This window comes from Psittacula echo (assembly GCF_963264785.1).
Source record: "Psittacula echo genome assembly, chromosome: Z".
Taxonomy (NCBI): Eukaryota; Metazoa; Chordata; class Aves; order Psittaciformes; family Psittacidae; genus Psittacula; species Psittacula echo.
In genome coordinates, this window is record NC_137742.1 from 86,965,098 (window position 1) to 86,985,437 (window position 20,340).

General features: G+C 39.3%; 1 protein-coding gene across 3 annotated transcripts in view; it reads right to left on the reverse strand.

The window, feature by feature from the left end:
• Window positions 1-20,340, reverse strand: part of NFATC3 (nuclear factor of activated T cells 3) — a 72,664-nt gene that overhangs the window by 8,600 nt on the left and 43,724 nt on the right. For 2 of the 3 annotated variants that reach the window (XM_080638716.1, XM_080638714.1), the window contains 4 exons: window positions 18,248-18,303; window positions 17,502-17,628; window positions 15,075-16,124; window positions 5,530-5,631 (listed from right to left, as the gene is read on the reverse strand). In XM_080638716.1, coding sequence (XP_080494842.1) covers window positions 5,530-5,631; window positions 15,075-16,124; window positions 17,502-17,628; window positions 18,248-18,303 — 1,335 coding nt within the window. The remainder of the gene's footprint in view (window positions 1-5,529; window positions 5,632-15,074; window positions 16,125-17,501; window positions 17,629-18,247; window positions 18,304-20,340) is intronic. The other variant, XM_080638715.1, reaches the window with a different exon arrangement.

Below are 20,340 nucleotides of genomic sequence, written 5' to 3' on the forward strand. Positions count from 1 at the left end.
ACTAAATTTTACACACCCACAATTGTTTTGGATGATCAGTGTCAAGTGAGTGGATAACATCAAAAATGTTATCAAATGTTTTACATGGTGACAGAGGCCAGGTTGCTAATCTTGAAATAATGACTGGATCACAGCAAGAGACAGAGGGGTGGCACACACAATACTGCATAGAGGTGTGGCAGATTCCTCCACAAAACTGGTAACTGCACTTCGAGAACCGTTTGTCAGAAATGGCATGGATCAAACAGCAATACAGGGGTGTTTTATTATTTTACTCATATGGCACTGTGAAATGGAAATTATTTTAACAACTTTCTTATGTCTATTTAACTGACTTCTTTGGCAGTTATCCTAAATTTCAGATTTTCAGCTGTTACTTTATTTGCAATAGGTTTACCATTTTCTTCCCAGTGTTTACATATTGTGTAAGCTGGCTGGCAAATTTATACCAATAGTTAAAAATAGACTGTGCAGAACAGAATTGAACATGGTGGGGAGAAAATCTTCTGCTACAGTCAGATTAGATTTGACCTGTCAATACTACTGATACAGCAGTTTTGTATTGCAAATGGATTTTCTGTGGTGTTTCTCTTTTGTTTTGTTCTTCCTCTTCTGTGCTGTACTGAAAAGCCCTGGAGGTCAGCCAGAGGCTCAAGCCCCTATAACCTCTCAGAAAAATGAAGTGGCACACTAACGTCAGTACCAGCAGAAGAACAGAGTAAAGATAACCAGCACCGACTTTTGGACCTGCTGTCAAGCTTGCAAAACAGGAGCAACCACCAATTCTGCTTGACTGGATTGTTCCCACTGTTTTGATTTCACATAGTGTTCTGTTTGCTTTTTATGTCCTCACTGACTGCACACACCCAGCCGGCAGAGCTTGACAGAAAGCTGGGTCACAGCTCTTTGGAGGCCTCCCCCTCTCTCCTTACCCTCAAAGCCAGGGTCTTTGCTTCTTGGTCACTGAAGGCTCTCTTGGGACAGCTGACAGTTACTGTTCCAGCTGTTTGCTGCATGAACAGCCAGACTGGTCACAAAGATCTCTTAAAACTTGCAATTTGCGATCTAGAGTTTTAAGATAAACTAAAACTAGGTAGAACAGATCAGACATTTGTACAGTGAGCCACACACAGAGCTAAGAGCAGTGATCTTATCAGCTGTTCTAAGAGAGGTGCATCCTGTGAACAGTACTGATCAGCTTCACCTACAAAAGTTACTCATGTTAGCTGATTCGGACAAAACAAAGCTCTTGTGTTACGAAGCACGACAGTATCATGAAAGCTGGTGCTTTATATAAGAAGTTGCTGAGTGCTCTGGATACATTTTAAAAAACCCAACAAATCTAGAGTAGTAAGCTCTTAAAAGAGGAACTGGTGCTTCAATATGTTTGTAAAACTTATGCTTTTTTCCCACTGGTCAATTCTACAGTGTCACCTGAATTTTTTCTCTCAGTGTGAGACCAATCCATAATCTGTTAGTCAACTTCTACACCTGTTCTACCTCACTGAATATTTTACAGTAGGATAAAAAAACATTTAGATGCAGCATGATCTCCAAAATAGGTATTTGAAGTTCTAACATCAGAAGTAAAGGCTTTATCTTTTTAAATCAAATATTTTTAAATATGAGCATACTTCTAAATTGCTCAGTACTTAACTCCCACTATATCTAAGAATGCTAAGAGAAAAGTATTTTATACTTTTCTGTACTTCCACAAAGGAAAACATAAGCAACTCCTGAACCTGCAGGCCTTTCTGGGAATGGTAGAAATGACCGCTCTTCCCTTGCAGGATCTGGTAATCTATAATCAGCATTTATACTTTCTACCAGAAATAGGCAGTTACAACGCATTTTAGGTTTTTGTAGGTCAAAAATACTGCCTGAAAGACTCCATGGAGAACAACAACAAAACCAGTTCAGATTACAAATCATTAGGTACGTAACTGGCAAGAGCAGACTCCTAATGGAAACACATCATGATGTGTCTGGAACTTCCCCAGGATGTTCCACTAGCCTCCAAAATGTGTTTGTTCTAGGGAATTCCTGAGCCAGACACAGTAGCTTTGGCCCCAAATGGTTCCAGTCGGATTTTTCTCCCTGGGGTCTTTCAGGTCAGTGCAAAATTCTGTCACCTGCAACATTCTCAGACAGTAAATTCCAAAGTTTAACTAGAGACTGCTGTAGCAATGCTTTGTATGTGTTGAGCTTGCTGTGTGATTATGTGGTAGACACTTCTATTATTTGCTTTCTCAAGAACTTCACATTACCTTTTCCCATGCCACCCATTAACTTCATTATACTTGACATATTCTCATTCATTTTTCTGGCTGCAGGGCCCTAGTATGTTCAACATAACTTCTGTACCAAATCTTGGGCTGCGCTAGGTGTCCTTAACCAAAGCACTCCACAACAAAACATGTGTGCATCTAATGCTTCCGCACATCAGGGGCAAGATGTGGGCATATAACACAGCTATATAGTAGCATTTGTTCATTCTCTGCTTACTAAATATTCCTAGTGTTTATTTACCTTTCTGAAACTGCTTTTAACACTACTCAGCAAGCTTTCATAGAATTGTGCATTTTAAATTCAAGTCAGCTTTAAATGAGAACAGTTCACAGAGCTCGTCACTGTATGGATGGAATTACAGCAGGGTTTTTCCTTCCCTTACGCTAATTTCCACTCCTTTAACTAACCAATTTTCTTTAATCATGAGATCCTCCTATAGAGGTTTCCAGATAGTTTGGGGTTTTTTCACTTCTTTCAATATCTGAGCAGCAGTAGTGTCACATTTACCAACTTCCAGTCCCCTGGCTCCAAATGAGATTTACGCAAGAGGTTATACATTACAGCTAATAGTTTGACAGTTGATTACTCAGCTGCTGTCTGGCACATCAGCTAGCTGAGGAGGACTGTCACTGTCTGTTGACGTGTTTGTTCTGAAATCTTTTTACTGACACTTAAAGGGTGGCTACAAGGCAGATGAAGATTCCTTTTTTACAAGGAGTCATATGGAAAAGACTTAGGGTAATGGGCACAAGTTACTCCTGGGGACATTCCAGTTAGACACAAGACAAAAATTTTTCACACTGAGAACAACCAGCCACTGGAATAGTCTCCCCAAGGGAATGGTGGATTCCTCAACATTGGACATTGAATGTTTGGCTGGACAGGGTGCTGGGACATACAGTTCAAGTGTCTAGGCCATGCTCTGCCTAGTAAGGGTGGATCAGATGATCCTTAAAGTCCCTTCCAACCTGGGATTCTATGACTTCAACTTGACAGATCCTGCAACACATCCCTTTTCCAAAGGACTCTGGCATGAGCAACTCTAGTTCCTCAACTATGAACATCAATACAAAAAACTTTCTAAGTTGATCTACCTAATTTTAAGTGAATTACAGATTTGTCATCTGTTGGACAGGTTAAAATAGTAATTTTCATGTTTAACCTAGTAATCTTTATGTTCTCTTCTGTTCTCTGCGTTTGGAAGCAGTTTGTAGTCTCTGCAGAGTAGTTGTACACTTCATCTGAACTTTCATAAATAGTTCTCATACTGCTCACAATTACTTTACCCTTTTGACCACCTGTTTTTTCTTAAGTAAGTTTTATTGTTTTCCTATAGTTCCCCTTCTGAAGTTCATTACAACCTGTAATGCTGAAACTGCTATCAAACAAAGAAAGATTTTAAATTTTTGTGGTTTTTTTTTTTTTTTTTTTTTTTTTTTTAAGTAGTTCCTGCATGCTCCTTTGGACCAAATAAAGAGACGTTTCCCCTTGTGGGTTCTTCTCATGACTTAGTGCTTCATGAAGAAGTCATCACACTTACCCGTTCTATAAAGGATGACTCAAGTATTCCATTAGTGTAATTCCTGTCTGCAGATTGGCTGATCTCTTCTTGCACATGATAGTTACAGTTGCTCTCCTGCTCAGCAGTATAATTTAGAAGCTATGCTCATCCTAATTTAAGCCTGAAAGCTGAATCTGTAAGCATTCCGTACTAGTTGATACAGTCAGCTTGTTTGTTTGTTGCTAAGCATTCTTCGAGGTACAGAACCATTCTACTAGCTAGCATTCCTGAGGCAACACATCTCTTGCGTTAGTACCACACTGACTATCTTGATTATTTTTCTTACATCAAATACCTAAAATATTTTAATAGTGCCATGTGTCTCAACTATGTTTCTCAGATGCTAGCAGTTATGTGTAAGCACATTTCTCTCTGGGTCTGATCTTCTGTGTGTGTGCTCTTTTGAAAAGGGACCTGTCGGTGTAAGTTTCATAATTCTGAATTTGGGGGTTGCCAACCTGCGTGTCACTCTTTAGTTGAGGATACTGGTATTTGTGGGTTATTTTATTATTAAATTGAGTTTTCATTTTTCAAGAACAACTGGTTTTCAACAATTATACTTTATCTACCAGATCTTGAGTTGCACAGGACATAGCCTAGAACACTGAAATAATCTAAGCCATAACTGCTATCTTACTAATTTGATTTGCTGTTCCAACATGTAGAAATGTCAACTAGTTTTGTCATTCTGAATAGTAGCTATTTGCCTTACCAGTAACATTTTGGTATGTAAGGAAAGCAGAACTACATCACTTTTTGGAAAGGTGGTAAAAGACCAACATGGTGATTTCAGTTTAATGGGCAAACTCCTTTCACTCCTTTCCAAAGATCATTCTACACACTCCCTGTGTGAGAGTTTTATAAAGACTACACACAGAGCTTGGTTACATTCCTGGTAACAATCCCAAAGACTGCACACTTACAGGTATTCCGGTTTAAAAATCTTTGGGGAAAGTAAATTGCGTTACATGTTCTTATATATGGGGGGGAGAAAAAGGGTCAGTATAGTTCTTTGGCATTTTAGGCATGTTTGTAATAAAGTGAAAAACACTTAAGAAGAATGAGTATAAACACAAACACGACCAATAAACCATGCATCAATTTCTAATATCATTATTTAAGAGTCAAATTGCATAATTATCTCCTTTATATGTGAAATGTAAAGCTGAAAGCATCTTAAAATAAACGCAGACAATCCTTCCCCTTTAGAGTGCACATTCAACTAGAAATCTATTTATGAGCCTGTATCCCGAGTGTTTGGATTGGCAGTGCACGACACTGTATTCAATCTACTTAAATTGACATTGCTTCCTCTTCTTAAAAAAGGGGAAGCATTCTAAATTTCTCACAGTTAACTGATCTGGCCACTCTACAGCCTTGCACATATCTGGCTTAAGACTTTCATATCCTCTTCGGCAGTTGTACTAGATCCTACAGCACTCAGGAAGTTCTGCTGCAGCTACGTATACTTTTAGTGGGTACTTTTACCCAATAAGCGTACACCTGGTTCACAGCTTCTGAATTTCCAACTATTTCAGAATACACAGGTGTGTGATTATGGCAATACTTAAGTATTACATAGTGCTGTTCACTTGTAGATGTTAAGACTAATAAAACACTTTCCCCTTTCCTTCATGCTCCAATTTAAAACATTGAAGCATTTCAGTAAGCAGACTCACCCTCTAGATTTTCCACATAGGAGTTGGACATGAGTGCTGAATGTTGAGTCCATTTCTCTGTTGAACCTGATGGCTGGTATTCCAGGTCAGAGATAAAACTGTCTGTGTCAGAGAAGAAGACAGACATAACTACTGACTGGACTAAACCAAGATGTTACAGCTCACTCAACCAGGAAGTGACTTTCAATTTTCTTTTAATAGCACTAACTTTAAATACCCACTTTCATTCACAACTACTACATATGTCGACATAAGTAACTATTTATAAATTATCAGAGTGCCTATTAAAAACAATATCACTTATATATATAGTTACTTTTCAGTTAGCAGCCAGAGCCATAAAGGTAATGGTTAATATTTTTGTATGTCTGCCTAGTTGTATCATGATGAATTTTATACAACATAAATTTCATTTTAGTATGTGTGTTAGTTTAGAACATTCCTTCTGCAATTTTCTCAATCTGTTTTACTTACTGTGGTCAAATTAAAAGTGCTTACGTCCTTTGACAGCACCTCCACTGAACAAGGCAGGCAAAAGAGTACTAGCAAATAACACCTTTATTTTTATTTTTCCTATCCTTTCACCAGAGGAAACCATTGCTAGAACACATTAGCTTCCCCCTTACTTGTCAGGCTGTCTGCACGTTTTGCCCCAGGTACTGATTTGCAGTCAGGCCACACACAGACTGAAGTGCTGGAAATCTAAGCATAATTTTGGTAGAGGTGGCTCTGGCAGACCAAGGCAATGTGAGAAACCAGGGAGGAAGTGGAGAACTGTACTCCCTTCCACTGTTTTTCCTGGAGAAAAAATGAATGTAGACTAGTGTATTTATTACTTTAACCAACAGGCGTGTGTTTGTTCAGTTGTGATCAGTGACTACGCAGAGTGTTCAACAGTATACTGGGCTGGGTTTGGGTTTGAGTTTTTTCCCTGCCAAAGACAGAGCTGCAAGTTTAGTACAACAGGTTTTAATACAATTAACAAAATTACTCTGAAAGCTGGCTAATTTGTGCCTTCTGGATAGAGCTATACATTTGCTTTGCTGGTATGATTTCTAAGCCTTGCTTACAGGTGACTCCTGAGAGAATGAAAGAGTCTATTCTTACTTCCTTATGAAATTCAAGCAGTTCAAATTACTTCTTTGGATGACTTATGCTTAATTGTTTAAAGTGTAAAGTTACATGTATTTAAACAGGAAGTGGAAAGCATTATCTGGGTTTCAATGCAAATGTCCACGGCATTTTGAAACAAAGCAGTAGATAAAGGACAAATTCTGGTCAAATAATAGGAGATTAAGAAAATAATGTTTTTTCCACCAACTATGATACAACCAGCAAGAAAGTGACATTTAAATAAAGACCTAATGAATCCAGGGAGATGAGCAGAAAACTATCTTGGGATGAAACAAATCAACTTTTACCAGCAATTCTCTTTAAATCTCAGGCTTTCAAAGGAGCAGACAACAAACACTGACAAAAAGCCTCTAGAGAGGAGAGTGGAGTTAATTAGCTCTTGAAAGCAACAGTCCCTGCACCATAAAGTCTGTATAGCTGAGACAATAAGGATTATCTGTCACTTTAGCAGAGAAATATGCTTTGAAGCAATTTTTCTAATTGATTTTGTATATAGAAGGACTCTGAGATTTTTGCATATCCTAACGAAGCTGCTGACAGCACTGAGGTTTTGCTCTTACAAACCCCTGACAAAATGTGTCATGCATAACACGTTTCCAGCCAGCACCTTCTGCAATGAAGCACGCACTGGCCTCAGGCACCCAATATTTGTTGTTTGTGAAACATGATAAATAAAGCAACAGGCTTTTAAAAGCATGCTGTACAGCATAAAGATTTTGTTCAACGTGCACTGAAGTTACTAGAACTTGAGGCCCCAGATAAAGACAAATTAAAAATAACTTTCTACCTCATCATTTCATGAACATTTGAGAGAGCTTTTTACTTCCTTAAGCAATACTATAATGTGTTTTGTACCCAAAGAATATAACATTAAAATTAAAGCTACTACATTGAACTGGAAATGAAGAAAACAGATATCCTGTAGGTCTACTTAACTGGTCAAAAATACATGCTTTTATGAATCACCTCTTTGTCTTGGATTCTCCCTTAAAGAAAGAAAGGTTAAGAAAAAATGTTAATCACTTCTTTATCTGCATTAGCTTTGGGTCAAAGCAGTAAGTCTAGTTAAAATTAAGAGTTCTAACTATGGATACAGTCAGAGCAAAAGGCTACAGCAGTTACACTGTTTGGTTTTCAGGACCAATTCCTGCACGAACCAATTAACTTTTTTGTAGCACTATTTGGATAAAAGCTTAGCTTTTCTATCCTTTACTGCTACTGAACTGAAGCAGGATATGTGGGCAATGGGACTTGGCCTAAAAGATGCACTGGTTTTAGAAAAGTAGACTCCAAAATATTCTAGAATGCAAGATTGTTTGCAGTGGCACTAGGGTTTTTTAATATGCTTTGCAAAAATAAATATGATGTGATTGTATGGCAGTTGATCACACCAATTGTCTAGGTTTCCTCGTACCTGCTGCATCCACCTTGGAGTTTGGGTGGTTTAGAGGCCATGTGAATGAATTACTGTATCTGCAGGTAATGAGGATCAGTTATCCTCAAAGAACATCATGGCTAGACTGCAGTGCACACTTCCTTGGGGACAGGCCTTTGTTTGTCAACTCCAGATGGAACTTTATCAGCTGCATTCGTGTGAAGAATCCCCGCAGCTACGTCACAGGGGTTCGTGCAGCATATTTAGCCTGGTTTTGACTCCATATGACCAGCAACTAGTACAGTGTCAACTTTCCCTAAAAGAAAAAACCCAACAGGCGCTGCCAGGCTATAATTAACTCTCAGTGTTCTCTGCTGTGGAGCTGCCAGCTCATTCTGCTGGTCTGTGATCAAAACCAGTCTTATGGCAGGCTGTGTTTGCAATGGCAAGCTATGAAGGATGTGGTGAGCTGCCTTGCAAGTTACCATCCCAAGCCACAGGACAGGGCTCCTTTGAGAATTTTCAGGTTCAATTCCAACTTGACTAAAATGTACTTCTTTTTTTTTTTTTTTTTTTTTTTTAATTGGCTGATAAAATAAGGCTGTTTGAAATGTTAGGAGGAGTGTAGTTTTCCTGTACATATTATATATATGCCTACACAGACAGGCTGAATGTGCCTGCAGAGTCACAGCGCAAGCTCTGAAGGTGTTTGGCTCAGTAACAAATACCCCTGTTCATGTCATCATTATGTTGTCACACTCAATTTATGTATCATACTGAACCACCCCATTTCAGTCATATGTTTACCCTTTCTCTCATGCAAGAAGATAGACAGTCTAACATAGTAATTATAAAGCGTGAACCTTGGAGCTGGAGGACATGTGCTGCACAGTGGAAAGCAGCGTGAAAACACCTAAGCATACTTTAGCTGGTGTCACCAAGGAACGTCTAATGCCTTCCAGTTCCGCTACAATTGCGAGTGTCTGCAACATGATGTAGACATGCCACCTGCGTTCACAGAGTAAGCTTCTACTCTTGTAAGTCTTACATGGGAATCTTTTTGCAGTGGTGTAAACAGCTGAGCTTACTTTGAATCAGTTATGAGGTGTTCTATGGCTCTCAGGGCAATAGGAAGTTTCATACATTAGCTGGTCATAGATGGCTGACGAGTTATCTGAAGTTCTTTACACATCGGCAGTCTCTAACTGGTCTTCTCACCAGGTAACTTGCTGGCACACATTTTATGAACACAGTGAATGAATCTACTAGAAGATATGATTGTAGCATCCTTTAACCGCTGTCAGAGGATAACATCCTCTTCACCTTTCCTCACCGTTTCAACCTTTTCCTTTTAATCTACTGGTAAGTCTGGATCTTTCTCTGGTTCATTCATAACACCCACCCATTTCTGAAAGTAGATTCCCATTCTCTTCCACTATGTTTCAGGTTCTGCCTTGTGCTGAGGTTGAGTGAGGTGACCTCATGCTTACAACCTTACTAAAGAATATATACTAGTGTAATTTTGGGAATGCGTGTTATAAATAGGAATATTCTGAGAGTTCCGTGTACAATGTAGGCTAGAGTTCTTGTCACACATATCCTTCCAGGCATGCTGCAAGTTGCAACATTTTGTTCCATGCTTAGGAAACAATAAACCCCAAAAACTGGTGCTGCAGACAAAACATCTTAAGTTGGAGTTGTACTGGCAAGAAGACAGGTTTTTGAGCTGCTCTCCTCCATACTAAGCTAGACTTTAGCATTTGGTATTTTTTTGTTTCTGTAGGTCTTCAATGCTCTGTTTGGCAGGATGCTGCCTTAATTAAAAATTACCTGTTAATGCATAAGTTTAAAATATAGAGAGAAATAAGGTATACAGTCCTTCTCTAATGCTTTCTTATTAGTCACTACTGTAAATCTGCACAAGTTAAGCTGAAGCTACAGTAAAAAGCTACCTGTGAAGACACACAAATTTTCCAGCAAAGAGCAGAATGAACTCTGAGCTTCCCAGCAAGAAAATACATCAAGTGGAGAGTTATCACCGAACTACTAAAATGAATCAATGCAAATGGCTTAGAATTCTACATGGAGTATGTCTGACAAAGCAGACTTACTGCTTTATGTACACAAAACTGTTAGAGGATTTCTAGTTATGATTTATAGTAAATCCATGTACTTCTAATCTTCAGCTTTATGTAATGGAGATGCAATGAGTAATAAAATGTAAGAGGATTAGAAGGTCATCCTGATTTGCTGAATACAGCCTAATGGTTAAATAACAGTTGTACATGTTAGAAATCTCATCACCATAGAAAGCCATGAAATCCAAGGTAAACTCATTCCTAAACCGCAAACTACAAGAGATTACATTTTAGATCAACAGAATAGATTTAAATCTAAAACTTGACAGCAGGATAGGTAAACCACCACACAAGGAGCACTACTGTAAAGCAGTGTGGAGAAATCATATAACTAGACTGAGTCTAACTTTGACTTGTCTTTTTTTTTTAAGTGGGGAAGAAATGGGATCTATCATAGAATCATAGAATGGTTTAGGTGGGAAAGTACCTTAAGATCATCTAGTTTCACCCCACCCTCCCATGGACAGGGATGTCTCACAGTAGACCATGTCGCCCAAGGCTCTGTCCAACCTGGCCTTGAACACCGCCAAGGATGGAGCACTTACCACGTCTTTGGGCATCCTGTTCCAGTGCCTCACCACCCTCACCTCTTTATATCTAACCTGAACTTCCCCTGTTTAAGTTCAAACACATTGCCCCTTGACCTATCACTACAGTTGCTGATGAAGTCCCTCTCCAGCATCCTTGTAGGCCCACTCCAGATACTGGAAGGCTGCTATGAGGTCTCCACGCAGCCTTCTCTTCTCCAGGCTGAACAGCCCCAACTTTCTCACCCTATCTTCATATGGGAGGTGCTCCACTCCCCTGATCATCCTTGTGGCCCTCCTCTGGACTTGTTCCAACAGTTCCATGTCCTTTTTATGGTGAGGACACCAGAACTGCACACAATACTCCAAGTGAGGTCTCACGAGAGCAGAGTAGAGGGAATCACCTCCTTCAACCTGCTGGTCATGCTCCTTTTGATGCAGCCCAGGATACGGTTGGCTTTCTGGGCTGTGAGTGCACATTGAAGCTGGCTCATGTTAAGTTTTTCACCAACCAACACCCCCAAGTCCTTCTCCGCAGGGCTGCTCTGAATCTCGTCTCTGCCCAACCTGTAGCTGTGCCTGGGATTGCCCCGAGCCAGGTATATATTAGGGGAAAGTACAACAAAAAGGGCACAGGATGGCTGATGGATTTGGGGAATGCCAGAGATCACCAACTGCCTGTCTAGTCATTTCATTGCCTTGTTTACACCTATTTGCAGCCCCAAATATTCCCTGTCTATACAGGGAGCTGTCAGCTTGGGAAGCTGGGCAGAGTGCAGACTTCCTGAAAGCTGGTAAGGGTCAAAAAAAGGTCCAACATGGGGAGGGCAGGAGTAGGAGGAAAAGCAAAGGGAACAAATAAAGAGCAAGACCTGCTTTTATGTAGTTCCAGTCCAAAAGTTTATCAGCTTGTGCAGACTGACTACTGCAAAGACCTAAGCAGAAAAAAGTACTGTTTTACAGAATACCTTTTAAGTAAGTATGCAGTAGAAATTACTTAGAAATTCTGTTTTATTTCAAATGTTTTCTAAAGTATCACTGAAATTTCATATTTAGGTGTCCTCATGCATTTTGATCCCTTGTTTCTTCAAGTGAATTAGAAAGTGCTTCCTGTAGGAAGCATGTATGGGAAGAGGAGAAGCCAAACGAAATTCAAGGTGGAGATGAGAAAAGCCTTAAGACATGGATGATATATCCTGGTGAAAAACAAGAGAAGAAAGAGCCACATAAACTTCAGCAAGGGTAAAAAAGGTAAAAAGTGTACTTTCTGCAGATACCAGGCAGAGGATCTGCCTTTAAATGATGTAACTATTTTTCACTCCTAGTCTAACCAGAGCCCAGCTTGCTCTGATTGATGAAGTGCAAAGAATACAAAAAGTTAGCCCATGCTGGTCATTGGCAAATGTGCGTGCCTGGCTCTGCAGAGAGCTGTAAGTGGTGAATCCACATGTCAGCTGGATCAAGACTAATTCAGATGCTGTTGCCTTGAGCACTGATGTACAAAGCAGCTCTGTAGTTCTGTATTAAGTAGTGGATATTGGGGTTTTGGTGTGTTTTGAAAAAAAAAGCCTGAAGAGGCAGCAAGATTCACTTTTAGGAGTTTTGCTTAAAGGGATTTAGGTAACTACTACCCAGAATGTGTTGGTTGGTTGTTTTCTAAAAAGAATTTTAAATCCTACTCCATCAAGCCATACAGCTTTAATTTCAAGCCTAATTTTAGCATGAGGTAGCATGTCCATACTACATTCAAATTTAGTTAAAATTTCTTAAAATATTTTATTTTCTTAAAAAATACAATATGTAGTATGCTGATTCGGAAACAGTACATGTTACTTAAAAGAAAGAAGACAATTTATGCTGGCAAGGTTTTGGGGTTTTTTTTCAGTTTTTTTGTTTACTTTTTCAAGACTACTGACTTAAATATTTAAGATCAGTAATCCAGACATGATTTACACAGTTCACAGTTGGCCTTGCCTTAGTATTTTAAAAGGTTTATTTGCCCTAATTGCTAATCCTTAAAAACCTACTTTCCAACTAAATACAGCTTCAGGTTTGATATATTAGCTGGGAGAACATACTGTATTAACATTCATTTATGCATGCAATTATGTTTGGATTTTTTTCCTTAAGTGTTAAACCATTAATGCAGAGTAACTGATTTGCTGTTTGTGTCCTCAATCTGTACAGAAACTAAAATTTGATTACACACATAAGAAAAATTTTGAAGTTATTTTTTAAAGTAAACATTAGAGAAATTATAAAAAAGTGCTCCTGCCCAAACATGGTTTTTACTTAAAGCTGATTAAGCAGAAGAAGGAGTTACTTACGTTGAGAGAATTAAGCAGCTTGTTTACTGTCACTCTGCCCTTTAAGATTTTTTGAATGGTAGGTTTCAGGCTAGACATCTGATTGATATTTGCAGATTGGAAATGAAGAAACAGAATCAAACCCTGAGCAGTTATCAAGTGGGTGTACTGTGAAACCCAACTGAAGGTAATCTCTACGCTTGCAATTATATTGCTGCTGCCAATTGCTAGTTTAGTGTTTAAAACTTTGTTCAGTTTTCCACATAGAAAGTTTAAGAAAGTCTCATAACTGTTGATTAAACTATAAACTTCTATAGCAAGAGTCATTCACAAAAAGAAATCAGTGAAACTGTGGCCATCTGACTCGTGTGTATGGATTATTCATCTCTAAGCTTGGTCATGCTCTAAGTGTGGCTCTTGCAGATTTTCCCATGACACCATGTCTTTGTCAGCACAGAAACAACTTGGTTATTTCACAGTGTTACGCAATGGGAACAGTTTCTAAAAGCAACTGGTATTTGTGCTATGGGAGAAAAAAAAAATGGCTTTCTTTTTACTGTACATTGATTTTAATTTTTGAACCAGTATAAACAAAGATGCTCATAAATGCCAAGCACTTCTGCTTATGTTGTGAAAAGTTTAACTACTGCATTTAGTTGTATTTCATTTATTTCTACATCTCTCTTTTTTTGTGGGTGTGGAGGGAAGAAGGGTGAAAAAAAGGTAGGTTCTAACATGACACTTCTTGAAACATTAAATTTTTCCTCACTCTCTAGCACAGAAGTAGAAAATGCTGTTTCTTTTTCCATTGCATTCTGTTTCACAAAGCTTTGCTCATCTCCCCTCAGCAAGTCCTTGATGGAATCAGTTTCTTTCTTCCTTTCTATATAAAGTTGACTGATAAACAGTGTTTCTAAAAAGAGAGTTTTGCTTAATTAGGGTGGCCATTTAACTGAAAGCCCAACTATATTAATTTCTCCAATTTTCTTCCTAGTAAGCTGTTCCTGTAAAAGCATTTCTTACTTAATTTTTCTTTTACTGTCCGGAGACAATAATAGCAAAGGTCCATTTAAGCAAGGACTGGCACTGACATTTAACAGATGGCCTACGCTTATGTTTTTACACTACTGTTGATGCAATTAAGTAATTACTAGGGATGATTAATTAAAAAAAAAAAAAATCCCCAAACCTAACAAACCACAACAGTTAAAGCTCTCCTAAAATAGAGGTACTTGTAAGAATCCCATCATCAATACCAAACAGCTTTTACACACCTTTTAAGGCCAGGCCATCTGTTCTTCCAGTCCTATTAACATGACATGCTCTTTAAATTGCCTTGCATCTATGCCTCAAACAGTCTGACATTTAGGATCTGATCTCCCTTTGTTTTTCACTTGGTTGGACATGTTTGTAAGTGAACACTGTTCAAGTATATGAAGCAGAAAACTTTACAGCCTGGCCTTTAGCCCTAGAATGTCCTTGTTCTGTTGGTGTTAAAGAAACGAATTTCTCAAAAGGGTGGCTAGAGTGGTAAGGAGAAAGCAAACAGCTACTGTGAGCAGAGGTGCTGAATGATGACAGCAGATCTACAGAATGTCCGTGAAGAGACTAAGATAGTGCCAAAATACCTGTGAAATATTTTCAAAAAACTAGCCTGTCCTTCACAACTGGGACCCCTCCAAGAAACAAGACTCCAAACTACATTTATTGCAACTTAAGATGTATTATTACGACTCTCACTGAAACCTATCAACAAGACAATGAAAAAAAGCTCCAAATTAGTTCCTATACATAAGGTGTCAACGTGTAGGGGTTAATCCTCAGTCCCTGTTTTATGACAAAAAGTCTACAGGCAAATTAGACTGAAGTAGTTAAACTGTGTAACTACAAACTTACACCAGTTTTAAATAAGTTGTTGCTTTGGACAGAAAAATATTATCCCATTTTAATAATACAAATTCACTGCTGTGAAGAGGAGTGTGTTCTAAACAAAACAACCCTCTCACACCTACTGTGTACTTTAATGTGGATTCTGTCCCAGTATTAAAATATTATAGCCACTTACCATCATCTAGTGTGATGTCTTGTAGTCCTATTGTTTGAAAATTCAATTCTCGATCTTCAGGTTCCGGTTTAATGTTAATAGCTGCCCCATCTGGCGAGAACGGAGATGAATCGCATGTGGGGTGGTGCACCAGTGATGACGCTGCATTCAGACCACCCAGCGCCGGACTGTGTGCTTGAGGGGAGTGCTGTCCCGAGTGACTTACAGCAGCTGGCGGGGGAGACGAGGCAGGTCCTGAGCTAGGAGACTGGTAAGGCATAGGTTGGAGCTGGGGTGAAGAAGGTCCAGACAGCGGTGAGTGGACCAAAGGGTGGGAAGCTGTTGGGGATGGGGATGAAGTGGATGCTGGATTTGTAGAATATGGGACTTGCTGCAGCTGGGGAGAAGACTGCCCAAGAGAACGACTCATTGCAGATGGGATGGAGCCCTGCCCAGCGCTTGGACGGTGGTATCCCATCGAAGGCAGGTGAGAAGATGACTGTCCTGAATGAGCTGGGTGTGCTAGTGGGTGTCCTGCTGTACTCGGTGTTGACATAGAACCTGGGCCTGAAGAATGAAACTGCATCGGTGGTAGGGTTTGGCAGCTAAGATTTATCAAATGAGGTACAGCTGTGTCTTGCTGAAATGAAACAGCACCGAATCCTTGGCTGGAGGCAGAGTTCATAGGAAGACCAGGCTGTCCATTGTATACATCACTAGACTGCATAGGCTGGTAAGAAGGCCTCACAGGAGGTGCTGATGTTACCTGAAAAGATGGAACCACAGCAGGAGCCAAAATATGACACTCTTCACTTGGACTAAGGTTTCTGCCTTGCATATGTGGCAGGTGGGATACTGCCGAGGTCACCATGGCTGTGTATGGTGGTTGAACAGGACACACGAGGCTCCTGGGTGACGTAGACAGTAAATTGTCATGAGGATGCCCTTGCTCTGGTGAAGGCAATTGAGTTTGGATAGAATGAAGACCCTGGACATTGCTTGTGTGAGGCAGGGCCAAAGATGGAACAGCAGACAAATCCACCTCATCCCTGTGCTCTTGCTTCATTATAACTACAAAAAGAAAAACACTGTATTACAAACCCAAACCATTTGTACCCTGTGCTAAATATACAGAAATTGCTAATAGGCTTCAAACTCTCCCCAGCCTCAGAGCAAAACAACTGCTGAACTTTAGCAACACTAGCCCAAGTTGTGTGTGTTGTTTTAATTACAGCAGCAATTTCAGCATATCCCTGATTTCAGTGATGGCAACAACTGTTCTCATAATACAGGTATTAACTGACACACTTTATTACAGTAGTGGTAACACTGTAACAAAGGCTCATGAAGAGATACTGATTTTAAGTACAAATAGCAGAAAAATGCTAACACTCTAAACTCCTAATTACAACTTTATAAAATACACTGTTGAATGAATTGTTACATATCTTTATAGATAAAATGGATTTTAAAACATCTGTGCAATAATAGCTGCAGCTATAATTAAATTTGGTTTTTTTATTTGAACAGTGTCATTACTTAATTCCATCATTTAAATAGTCTAAATACGTATTTCTCAAACAAAAATACAGTTTTAAGATGTATTTTGTAACTATTGTAGGAACTGATATTCTTAAGAATGGTTGAAAAAGACCCCATAAACCTGAGAACATAATTAACATATACTTAGTGTACCAGATACCTCGCTAACATGATTGAATTACACATAAAAGTAAGTAGGTAATTTTAGAGCACAAGTGAGCAAAATTATTTTAAATCGTGTAAACCAACGGAAGTTGGCTTTGCCAGCATACACATCAGCTTCAGGAAGTTTATATTAATAGCTGTATCTGTCTTGAAAGATTCCCTCAGATATGTGACTGCACATCCTTCAAGCAGTACTACAGGGTCTAGCCCCATTACTGGGACCTTGTGAACTCTGACTACTCTAAACAGGTATGAATTTCTGAGAAGACAAGTACATGGCAGGCAAAGGAGCAGGTTTGTTTTGGGGTTTTTTTAATCTTCTTTGTATCTAAACCTGTTTTGGATTGTTTGGGGTTTTTTTTGGATTGGGTTTTTTTAGACATTTGGGTGGTGGAAGGAATGTGTAAAACCTGTTGTTCTATGATCTCACTGTCCTCCATGTCATCACTAGGGTTACTTAAAGGGCAGCTTCTGAGATTCATCATCATTTTTAAAAAGAAGTAGAATGCAAATTGTTCTGTAAAAAGCGTTAACAAAAAAATACCAGGCTGTAACCACAGCACAGTAGTTTATTGCTCTGAATTCAGCTGTTCAATTAAGCAAGCTTAAGTCAGCTGTTTTACAAACCATTCAAAACTAGTCTTATCTACCTGTCAAAGGTACAAAACTATCTGAATCATTTTCAAATGTCTACTTTAAAACACAAATTAAAATGCAACTGTTTAACTTTTTATTCAATACCTGGTGTGTAAGTAAAACGTTGAGACTGGCTTTTTTTCCTCTTGCCATTGCAGAGATAAAACTGCACCTGAACTGCAGCTGTAATGGCTTTGTTATGGTATGGAGGAACTTCAAGTATGATGTTTGCCTGTATGAAAGTTGAAACAAAAATGTTTTACATACCAAATGCAAATGAAACTACTATTAATTACAGAAAAACTAGAACACTTATTACAAAACTAGAGCACACTGACATTCTGCAATTAGTAAACTCCAAACTCACGCCTTACACAGTAAAACAGTACTATAAGTACTATATGGAGACTTTTTTTCTTCTTTTAAACACAAGTGTTCTGAAAGTAATACTTATAATCAAAACAGACACATCATCTAAAGGATGCTTTATCTGCCAGAACATAAAAAACTCTAGCAGTCAAAAACCTGCATTTTGGATAATTTAGCTTTGAGAAAAATTTCAATGTACTGGACATTATTTGTCATCTTAGCAAAATTATCATCTGTTTTCTTTTTCAATTTCTTTTTTCACTGCATTCACAACAAGGATGCTATTTCCAGTTCCTTCACAGCATCATCTTAATGGCTACTTTACAGCATTAAGCCAATTTGTAAGTCTCCAGTTGTCTGTCTGAAACAGCCAGTGATCTACTTCACTAAATGAAGTCTAAATTTCAGAACAACAACGAATATGTCTAGTTTCTCATTTTTAAAACAGGAAGCTTTCTAAAGTAAGAAAAATTGTTTCTCACCCCTTGACATTTTTCCCTCATTATTTTCCCTTCTACCTCCCACTGAGGTCGTCCATCTGTTGAGAGAAATGTACAAGCAATTCAAGCAAAAAGCATTTTCTGAAATTCTTTAATACTTAACCTTAAAAATACTTCAATAATTCACGAAAAACTGCATTTATTTTTAGTCATAAAGAGGCCATTCAACTGACAGAGATACTGTAAACAAAGTGTAAAGTATAGAGATGCTTTAGGAACTTCTACAATGTCCGCAAGTTGACTGCTGCACAGGATTCTGTGTTGGAACAGAAGCTGCTGCTTATGTTAAGTTAGAGTCAATTCCAAAGGAGGCAGTATGTAAGGCTGTAAGTGTAGAGAGGTATTTTTTTATCCCATTTTTCTAAAAACCTTTCTGAAAGGTAGCTAAATTACTGCTAAGTCCTGCAATTATCCAACAAACATGCTGATGGCTTCTAAGAGAAGTCACCATGTGAGAGATAACATGGACCTACATGCACATACCCACAGGTTATACATGTAAAATAAACAGTCTCCCCTGACCTGAAAGACCCTGTGGTTCAAACACCAGGCAATCAGTAATGCTCGGCACCCTTGTCACAGGTTTTTGAATGAGTTTGTCTGGCAGCTTAGCAGTGGTACCTATTTAACAAGCATTCATGTTGTTTGCTCAAATACATCATTACCTAAACCTCCCAGTTACCTTGTATTTACTAATTAAAAAAGATCCAGCTCTTTTACTTAAATATTTAAAGAAACAATGTAGAAGAATAAGACATGGCTGCCAACTTTTCTTTTTAATGATTCATTTTGCTACTGTTTTTCCAGAAGTTCAAATCAAGTATTCAAGTCACAGCAATGATAATTTAAGTTGCTCAGATTTTATCCTCTCTATATTAAAGGGACAATCAGGGAAGAAAAGGAACTCTATGTATTAAGGCAATTAGTCCTAAAGTGTTTGACGATTTTGCGAGCATTTTAGTCTAAGTAAGAAATATTAAGATCAAGTGTATATCCCAGAAGAGCTATAGAACCAGGAAGGAATGCTGAATAACTGAACACCTTTTGAGTAATATGTATGTATGTAGCCAAGTGCATGTATAATACAAAACGAAGCTAAGAAAACTTTCAATACATTCATAGAATTACAGAATCATGGAATAGTTAGGGTTGGAAAGGACCTTAACATCATCTAGTTCCAACCCCCCTGCCATGGGACGGAGCATTCACAACCTCCCTGGACAACCCATTCCAGTGCCTCACCACCCTCTCAGTAAAGAATTTCTTCCTTAGATCCAATCTAAACTTCCCCTGTTTAAGTTTTAACCCGTTACCCCTTGTCCTGTCACTACAGTCCCTGATGAATAGTCCATCCCCAGCATCCTTGTAGGCCCCTTTCAGATACTGGAAGGCTGCTATGAGGTCTCCACGCAGCCTTCTCTTCTCCAGGCTGAACAGCCCCAACTTTCTCACCCTATCTTCATATGGGAGGTGCTCCACTCCCCTGATCATCCTCGTGGCCCTCCTCTGGACTTGGTCCAACAGTTCCATGTCCTTTTTATGGTGAGGACACCAGAACTGCACACAATACTCCAAGTGAGGTCTCACGAGAGCAGAGTAGAGGGGCAGAATCACCTCCTTCAACCTGCTGGTCACGCTCCTTTTGATGCAGCCCAGGATACGGTTGGCTTTCTGGGCTGTGAGTGCACATTGAAGCTGGCTCATGTTCATTTTCTCATCGACCAACAGCCCCAAGTCCTTCTCCGCAGGGCTGCTCTGAATCTCTTCTCTGCCCAACCTGTAGCTGTGCCTGGGATTGCTCCGACCCAGGTGTTGGACCTTGCACTTGTCACGGTTAAACTTCATAAGGTCGGCATCTGCCCACCTCACAAGCGTGTCGAGGTCCCTCTGGATGGCATCCCTTCCCTCCAGCGTATCAACTGAACCACACAGCTTGGTGTCATCGGCAGACTTGCTGAGGGCGCCCTCAATCCCACTGTCCATGTGTTCAACATCTTTGATTACAGGTTGGGCAGAGAAGAGATTCAGAGCAGCCCTGCGGAGAAGGACTTGGGGCTGTTGGTCGATGAGAAAAT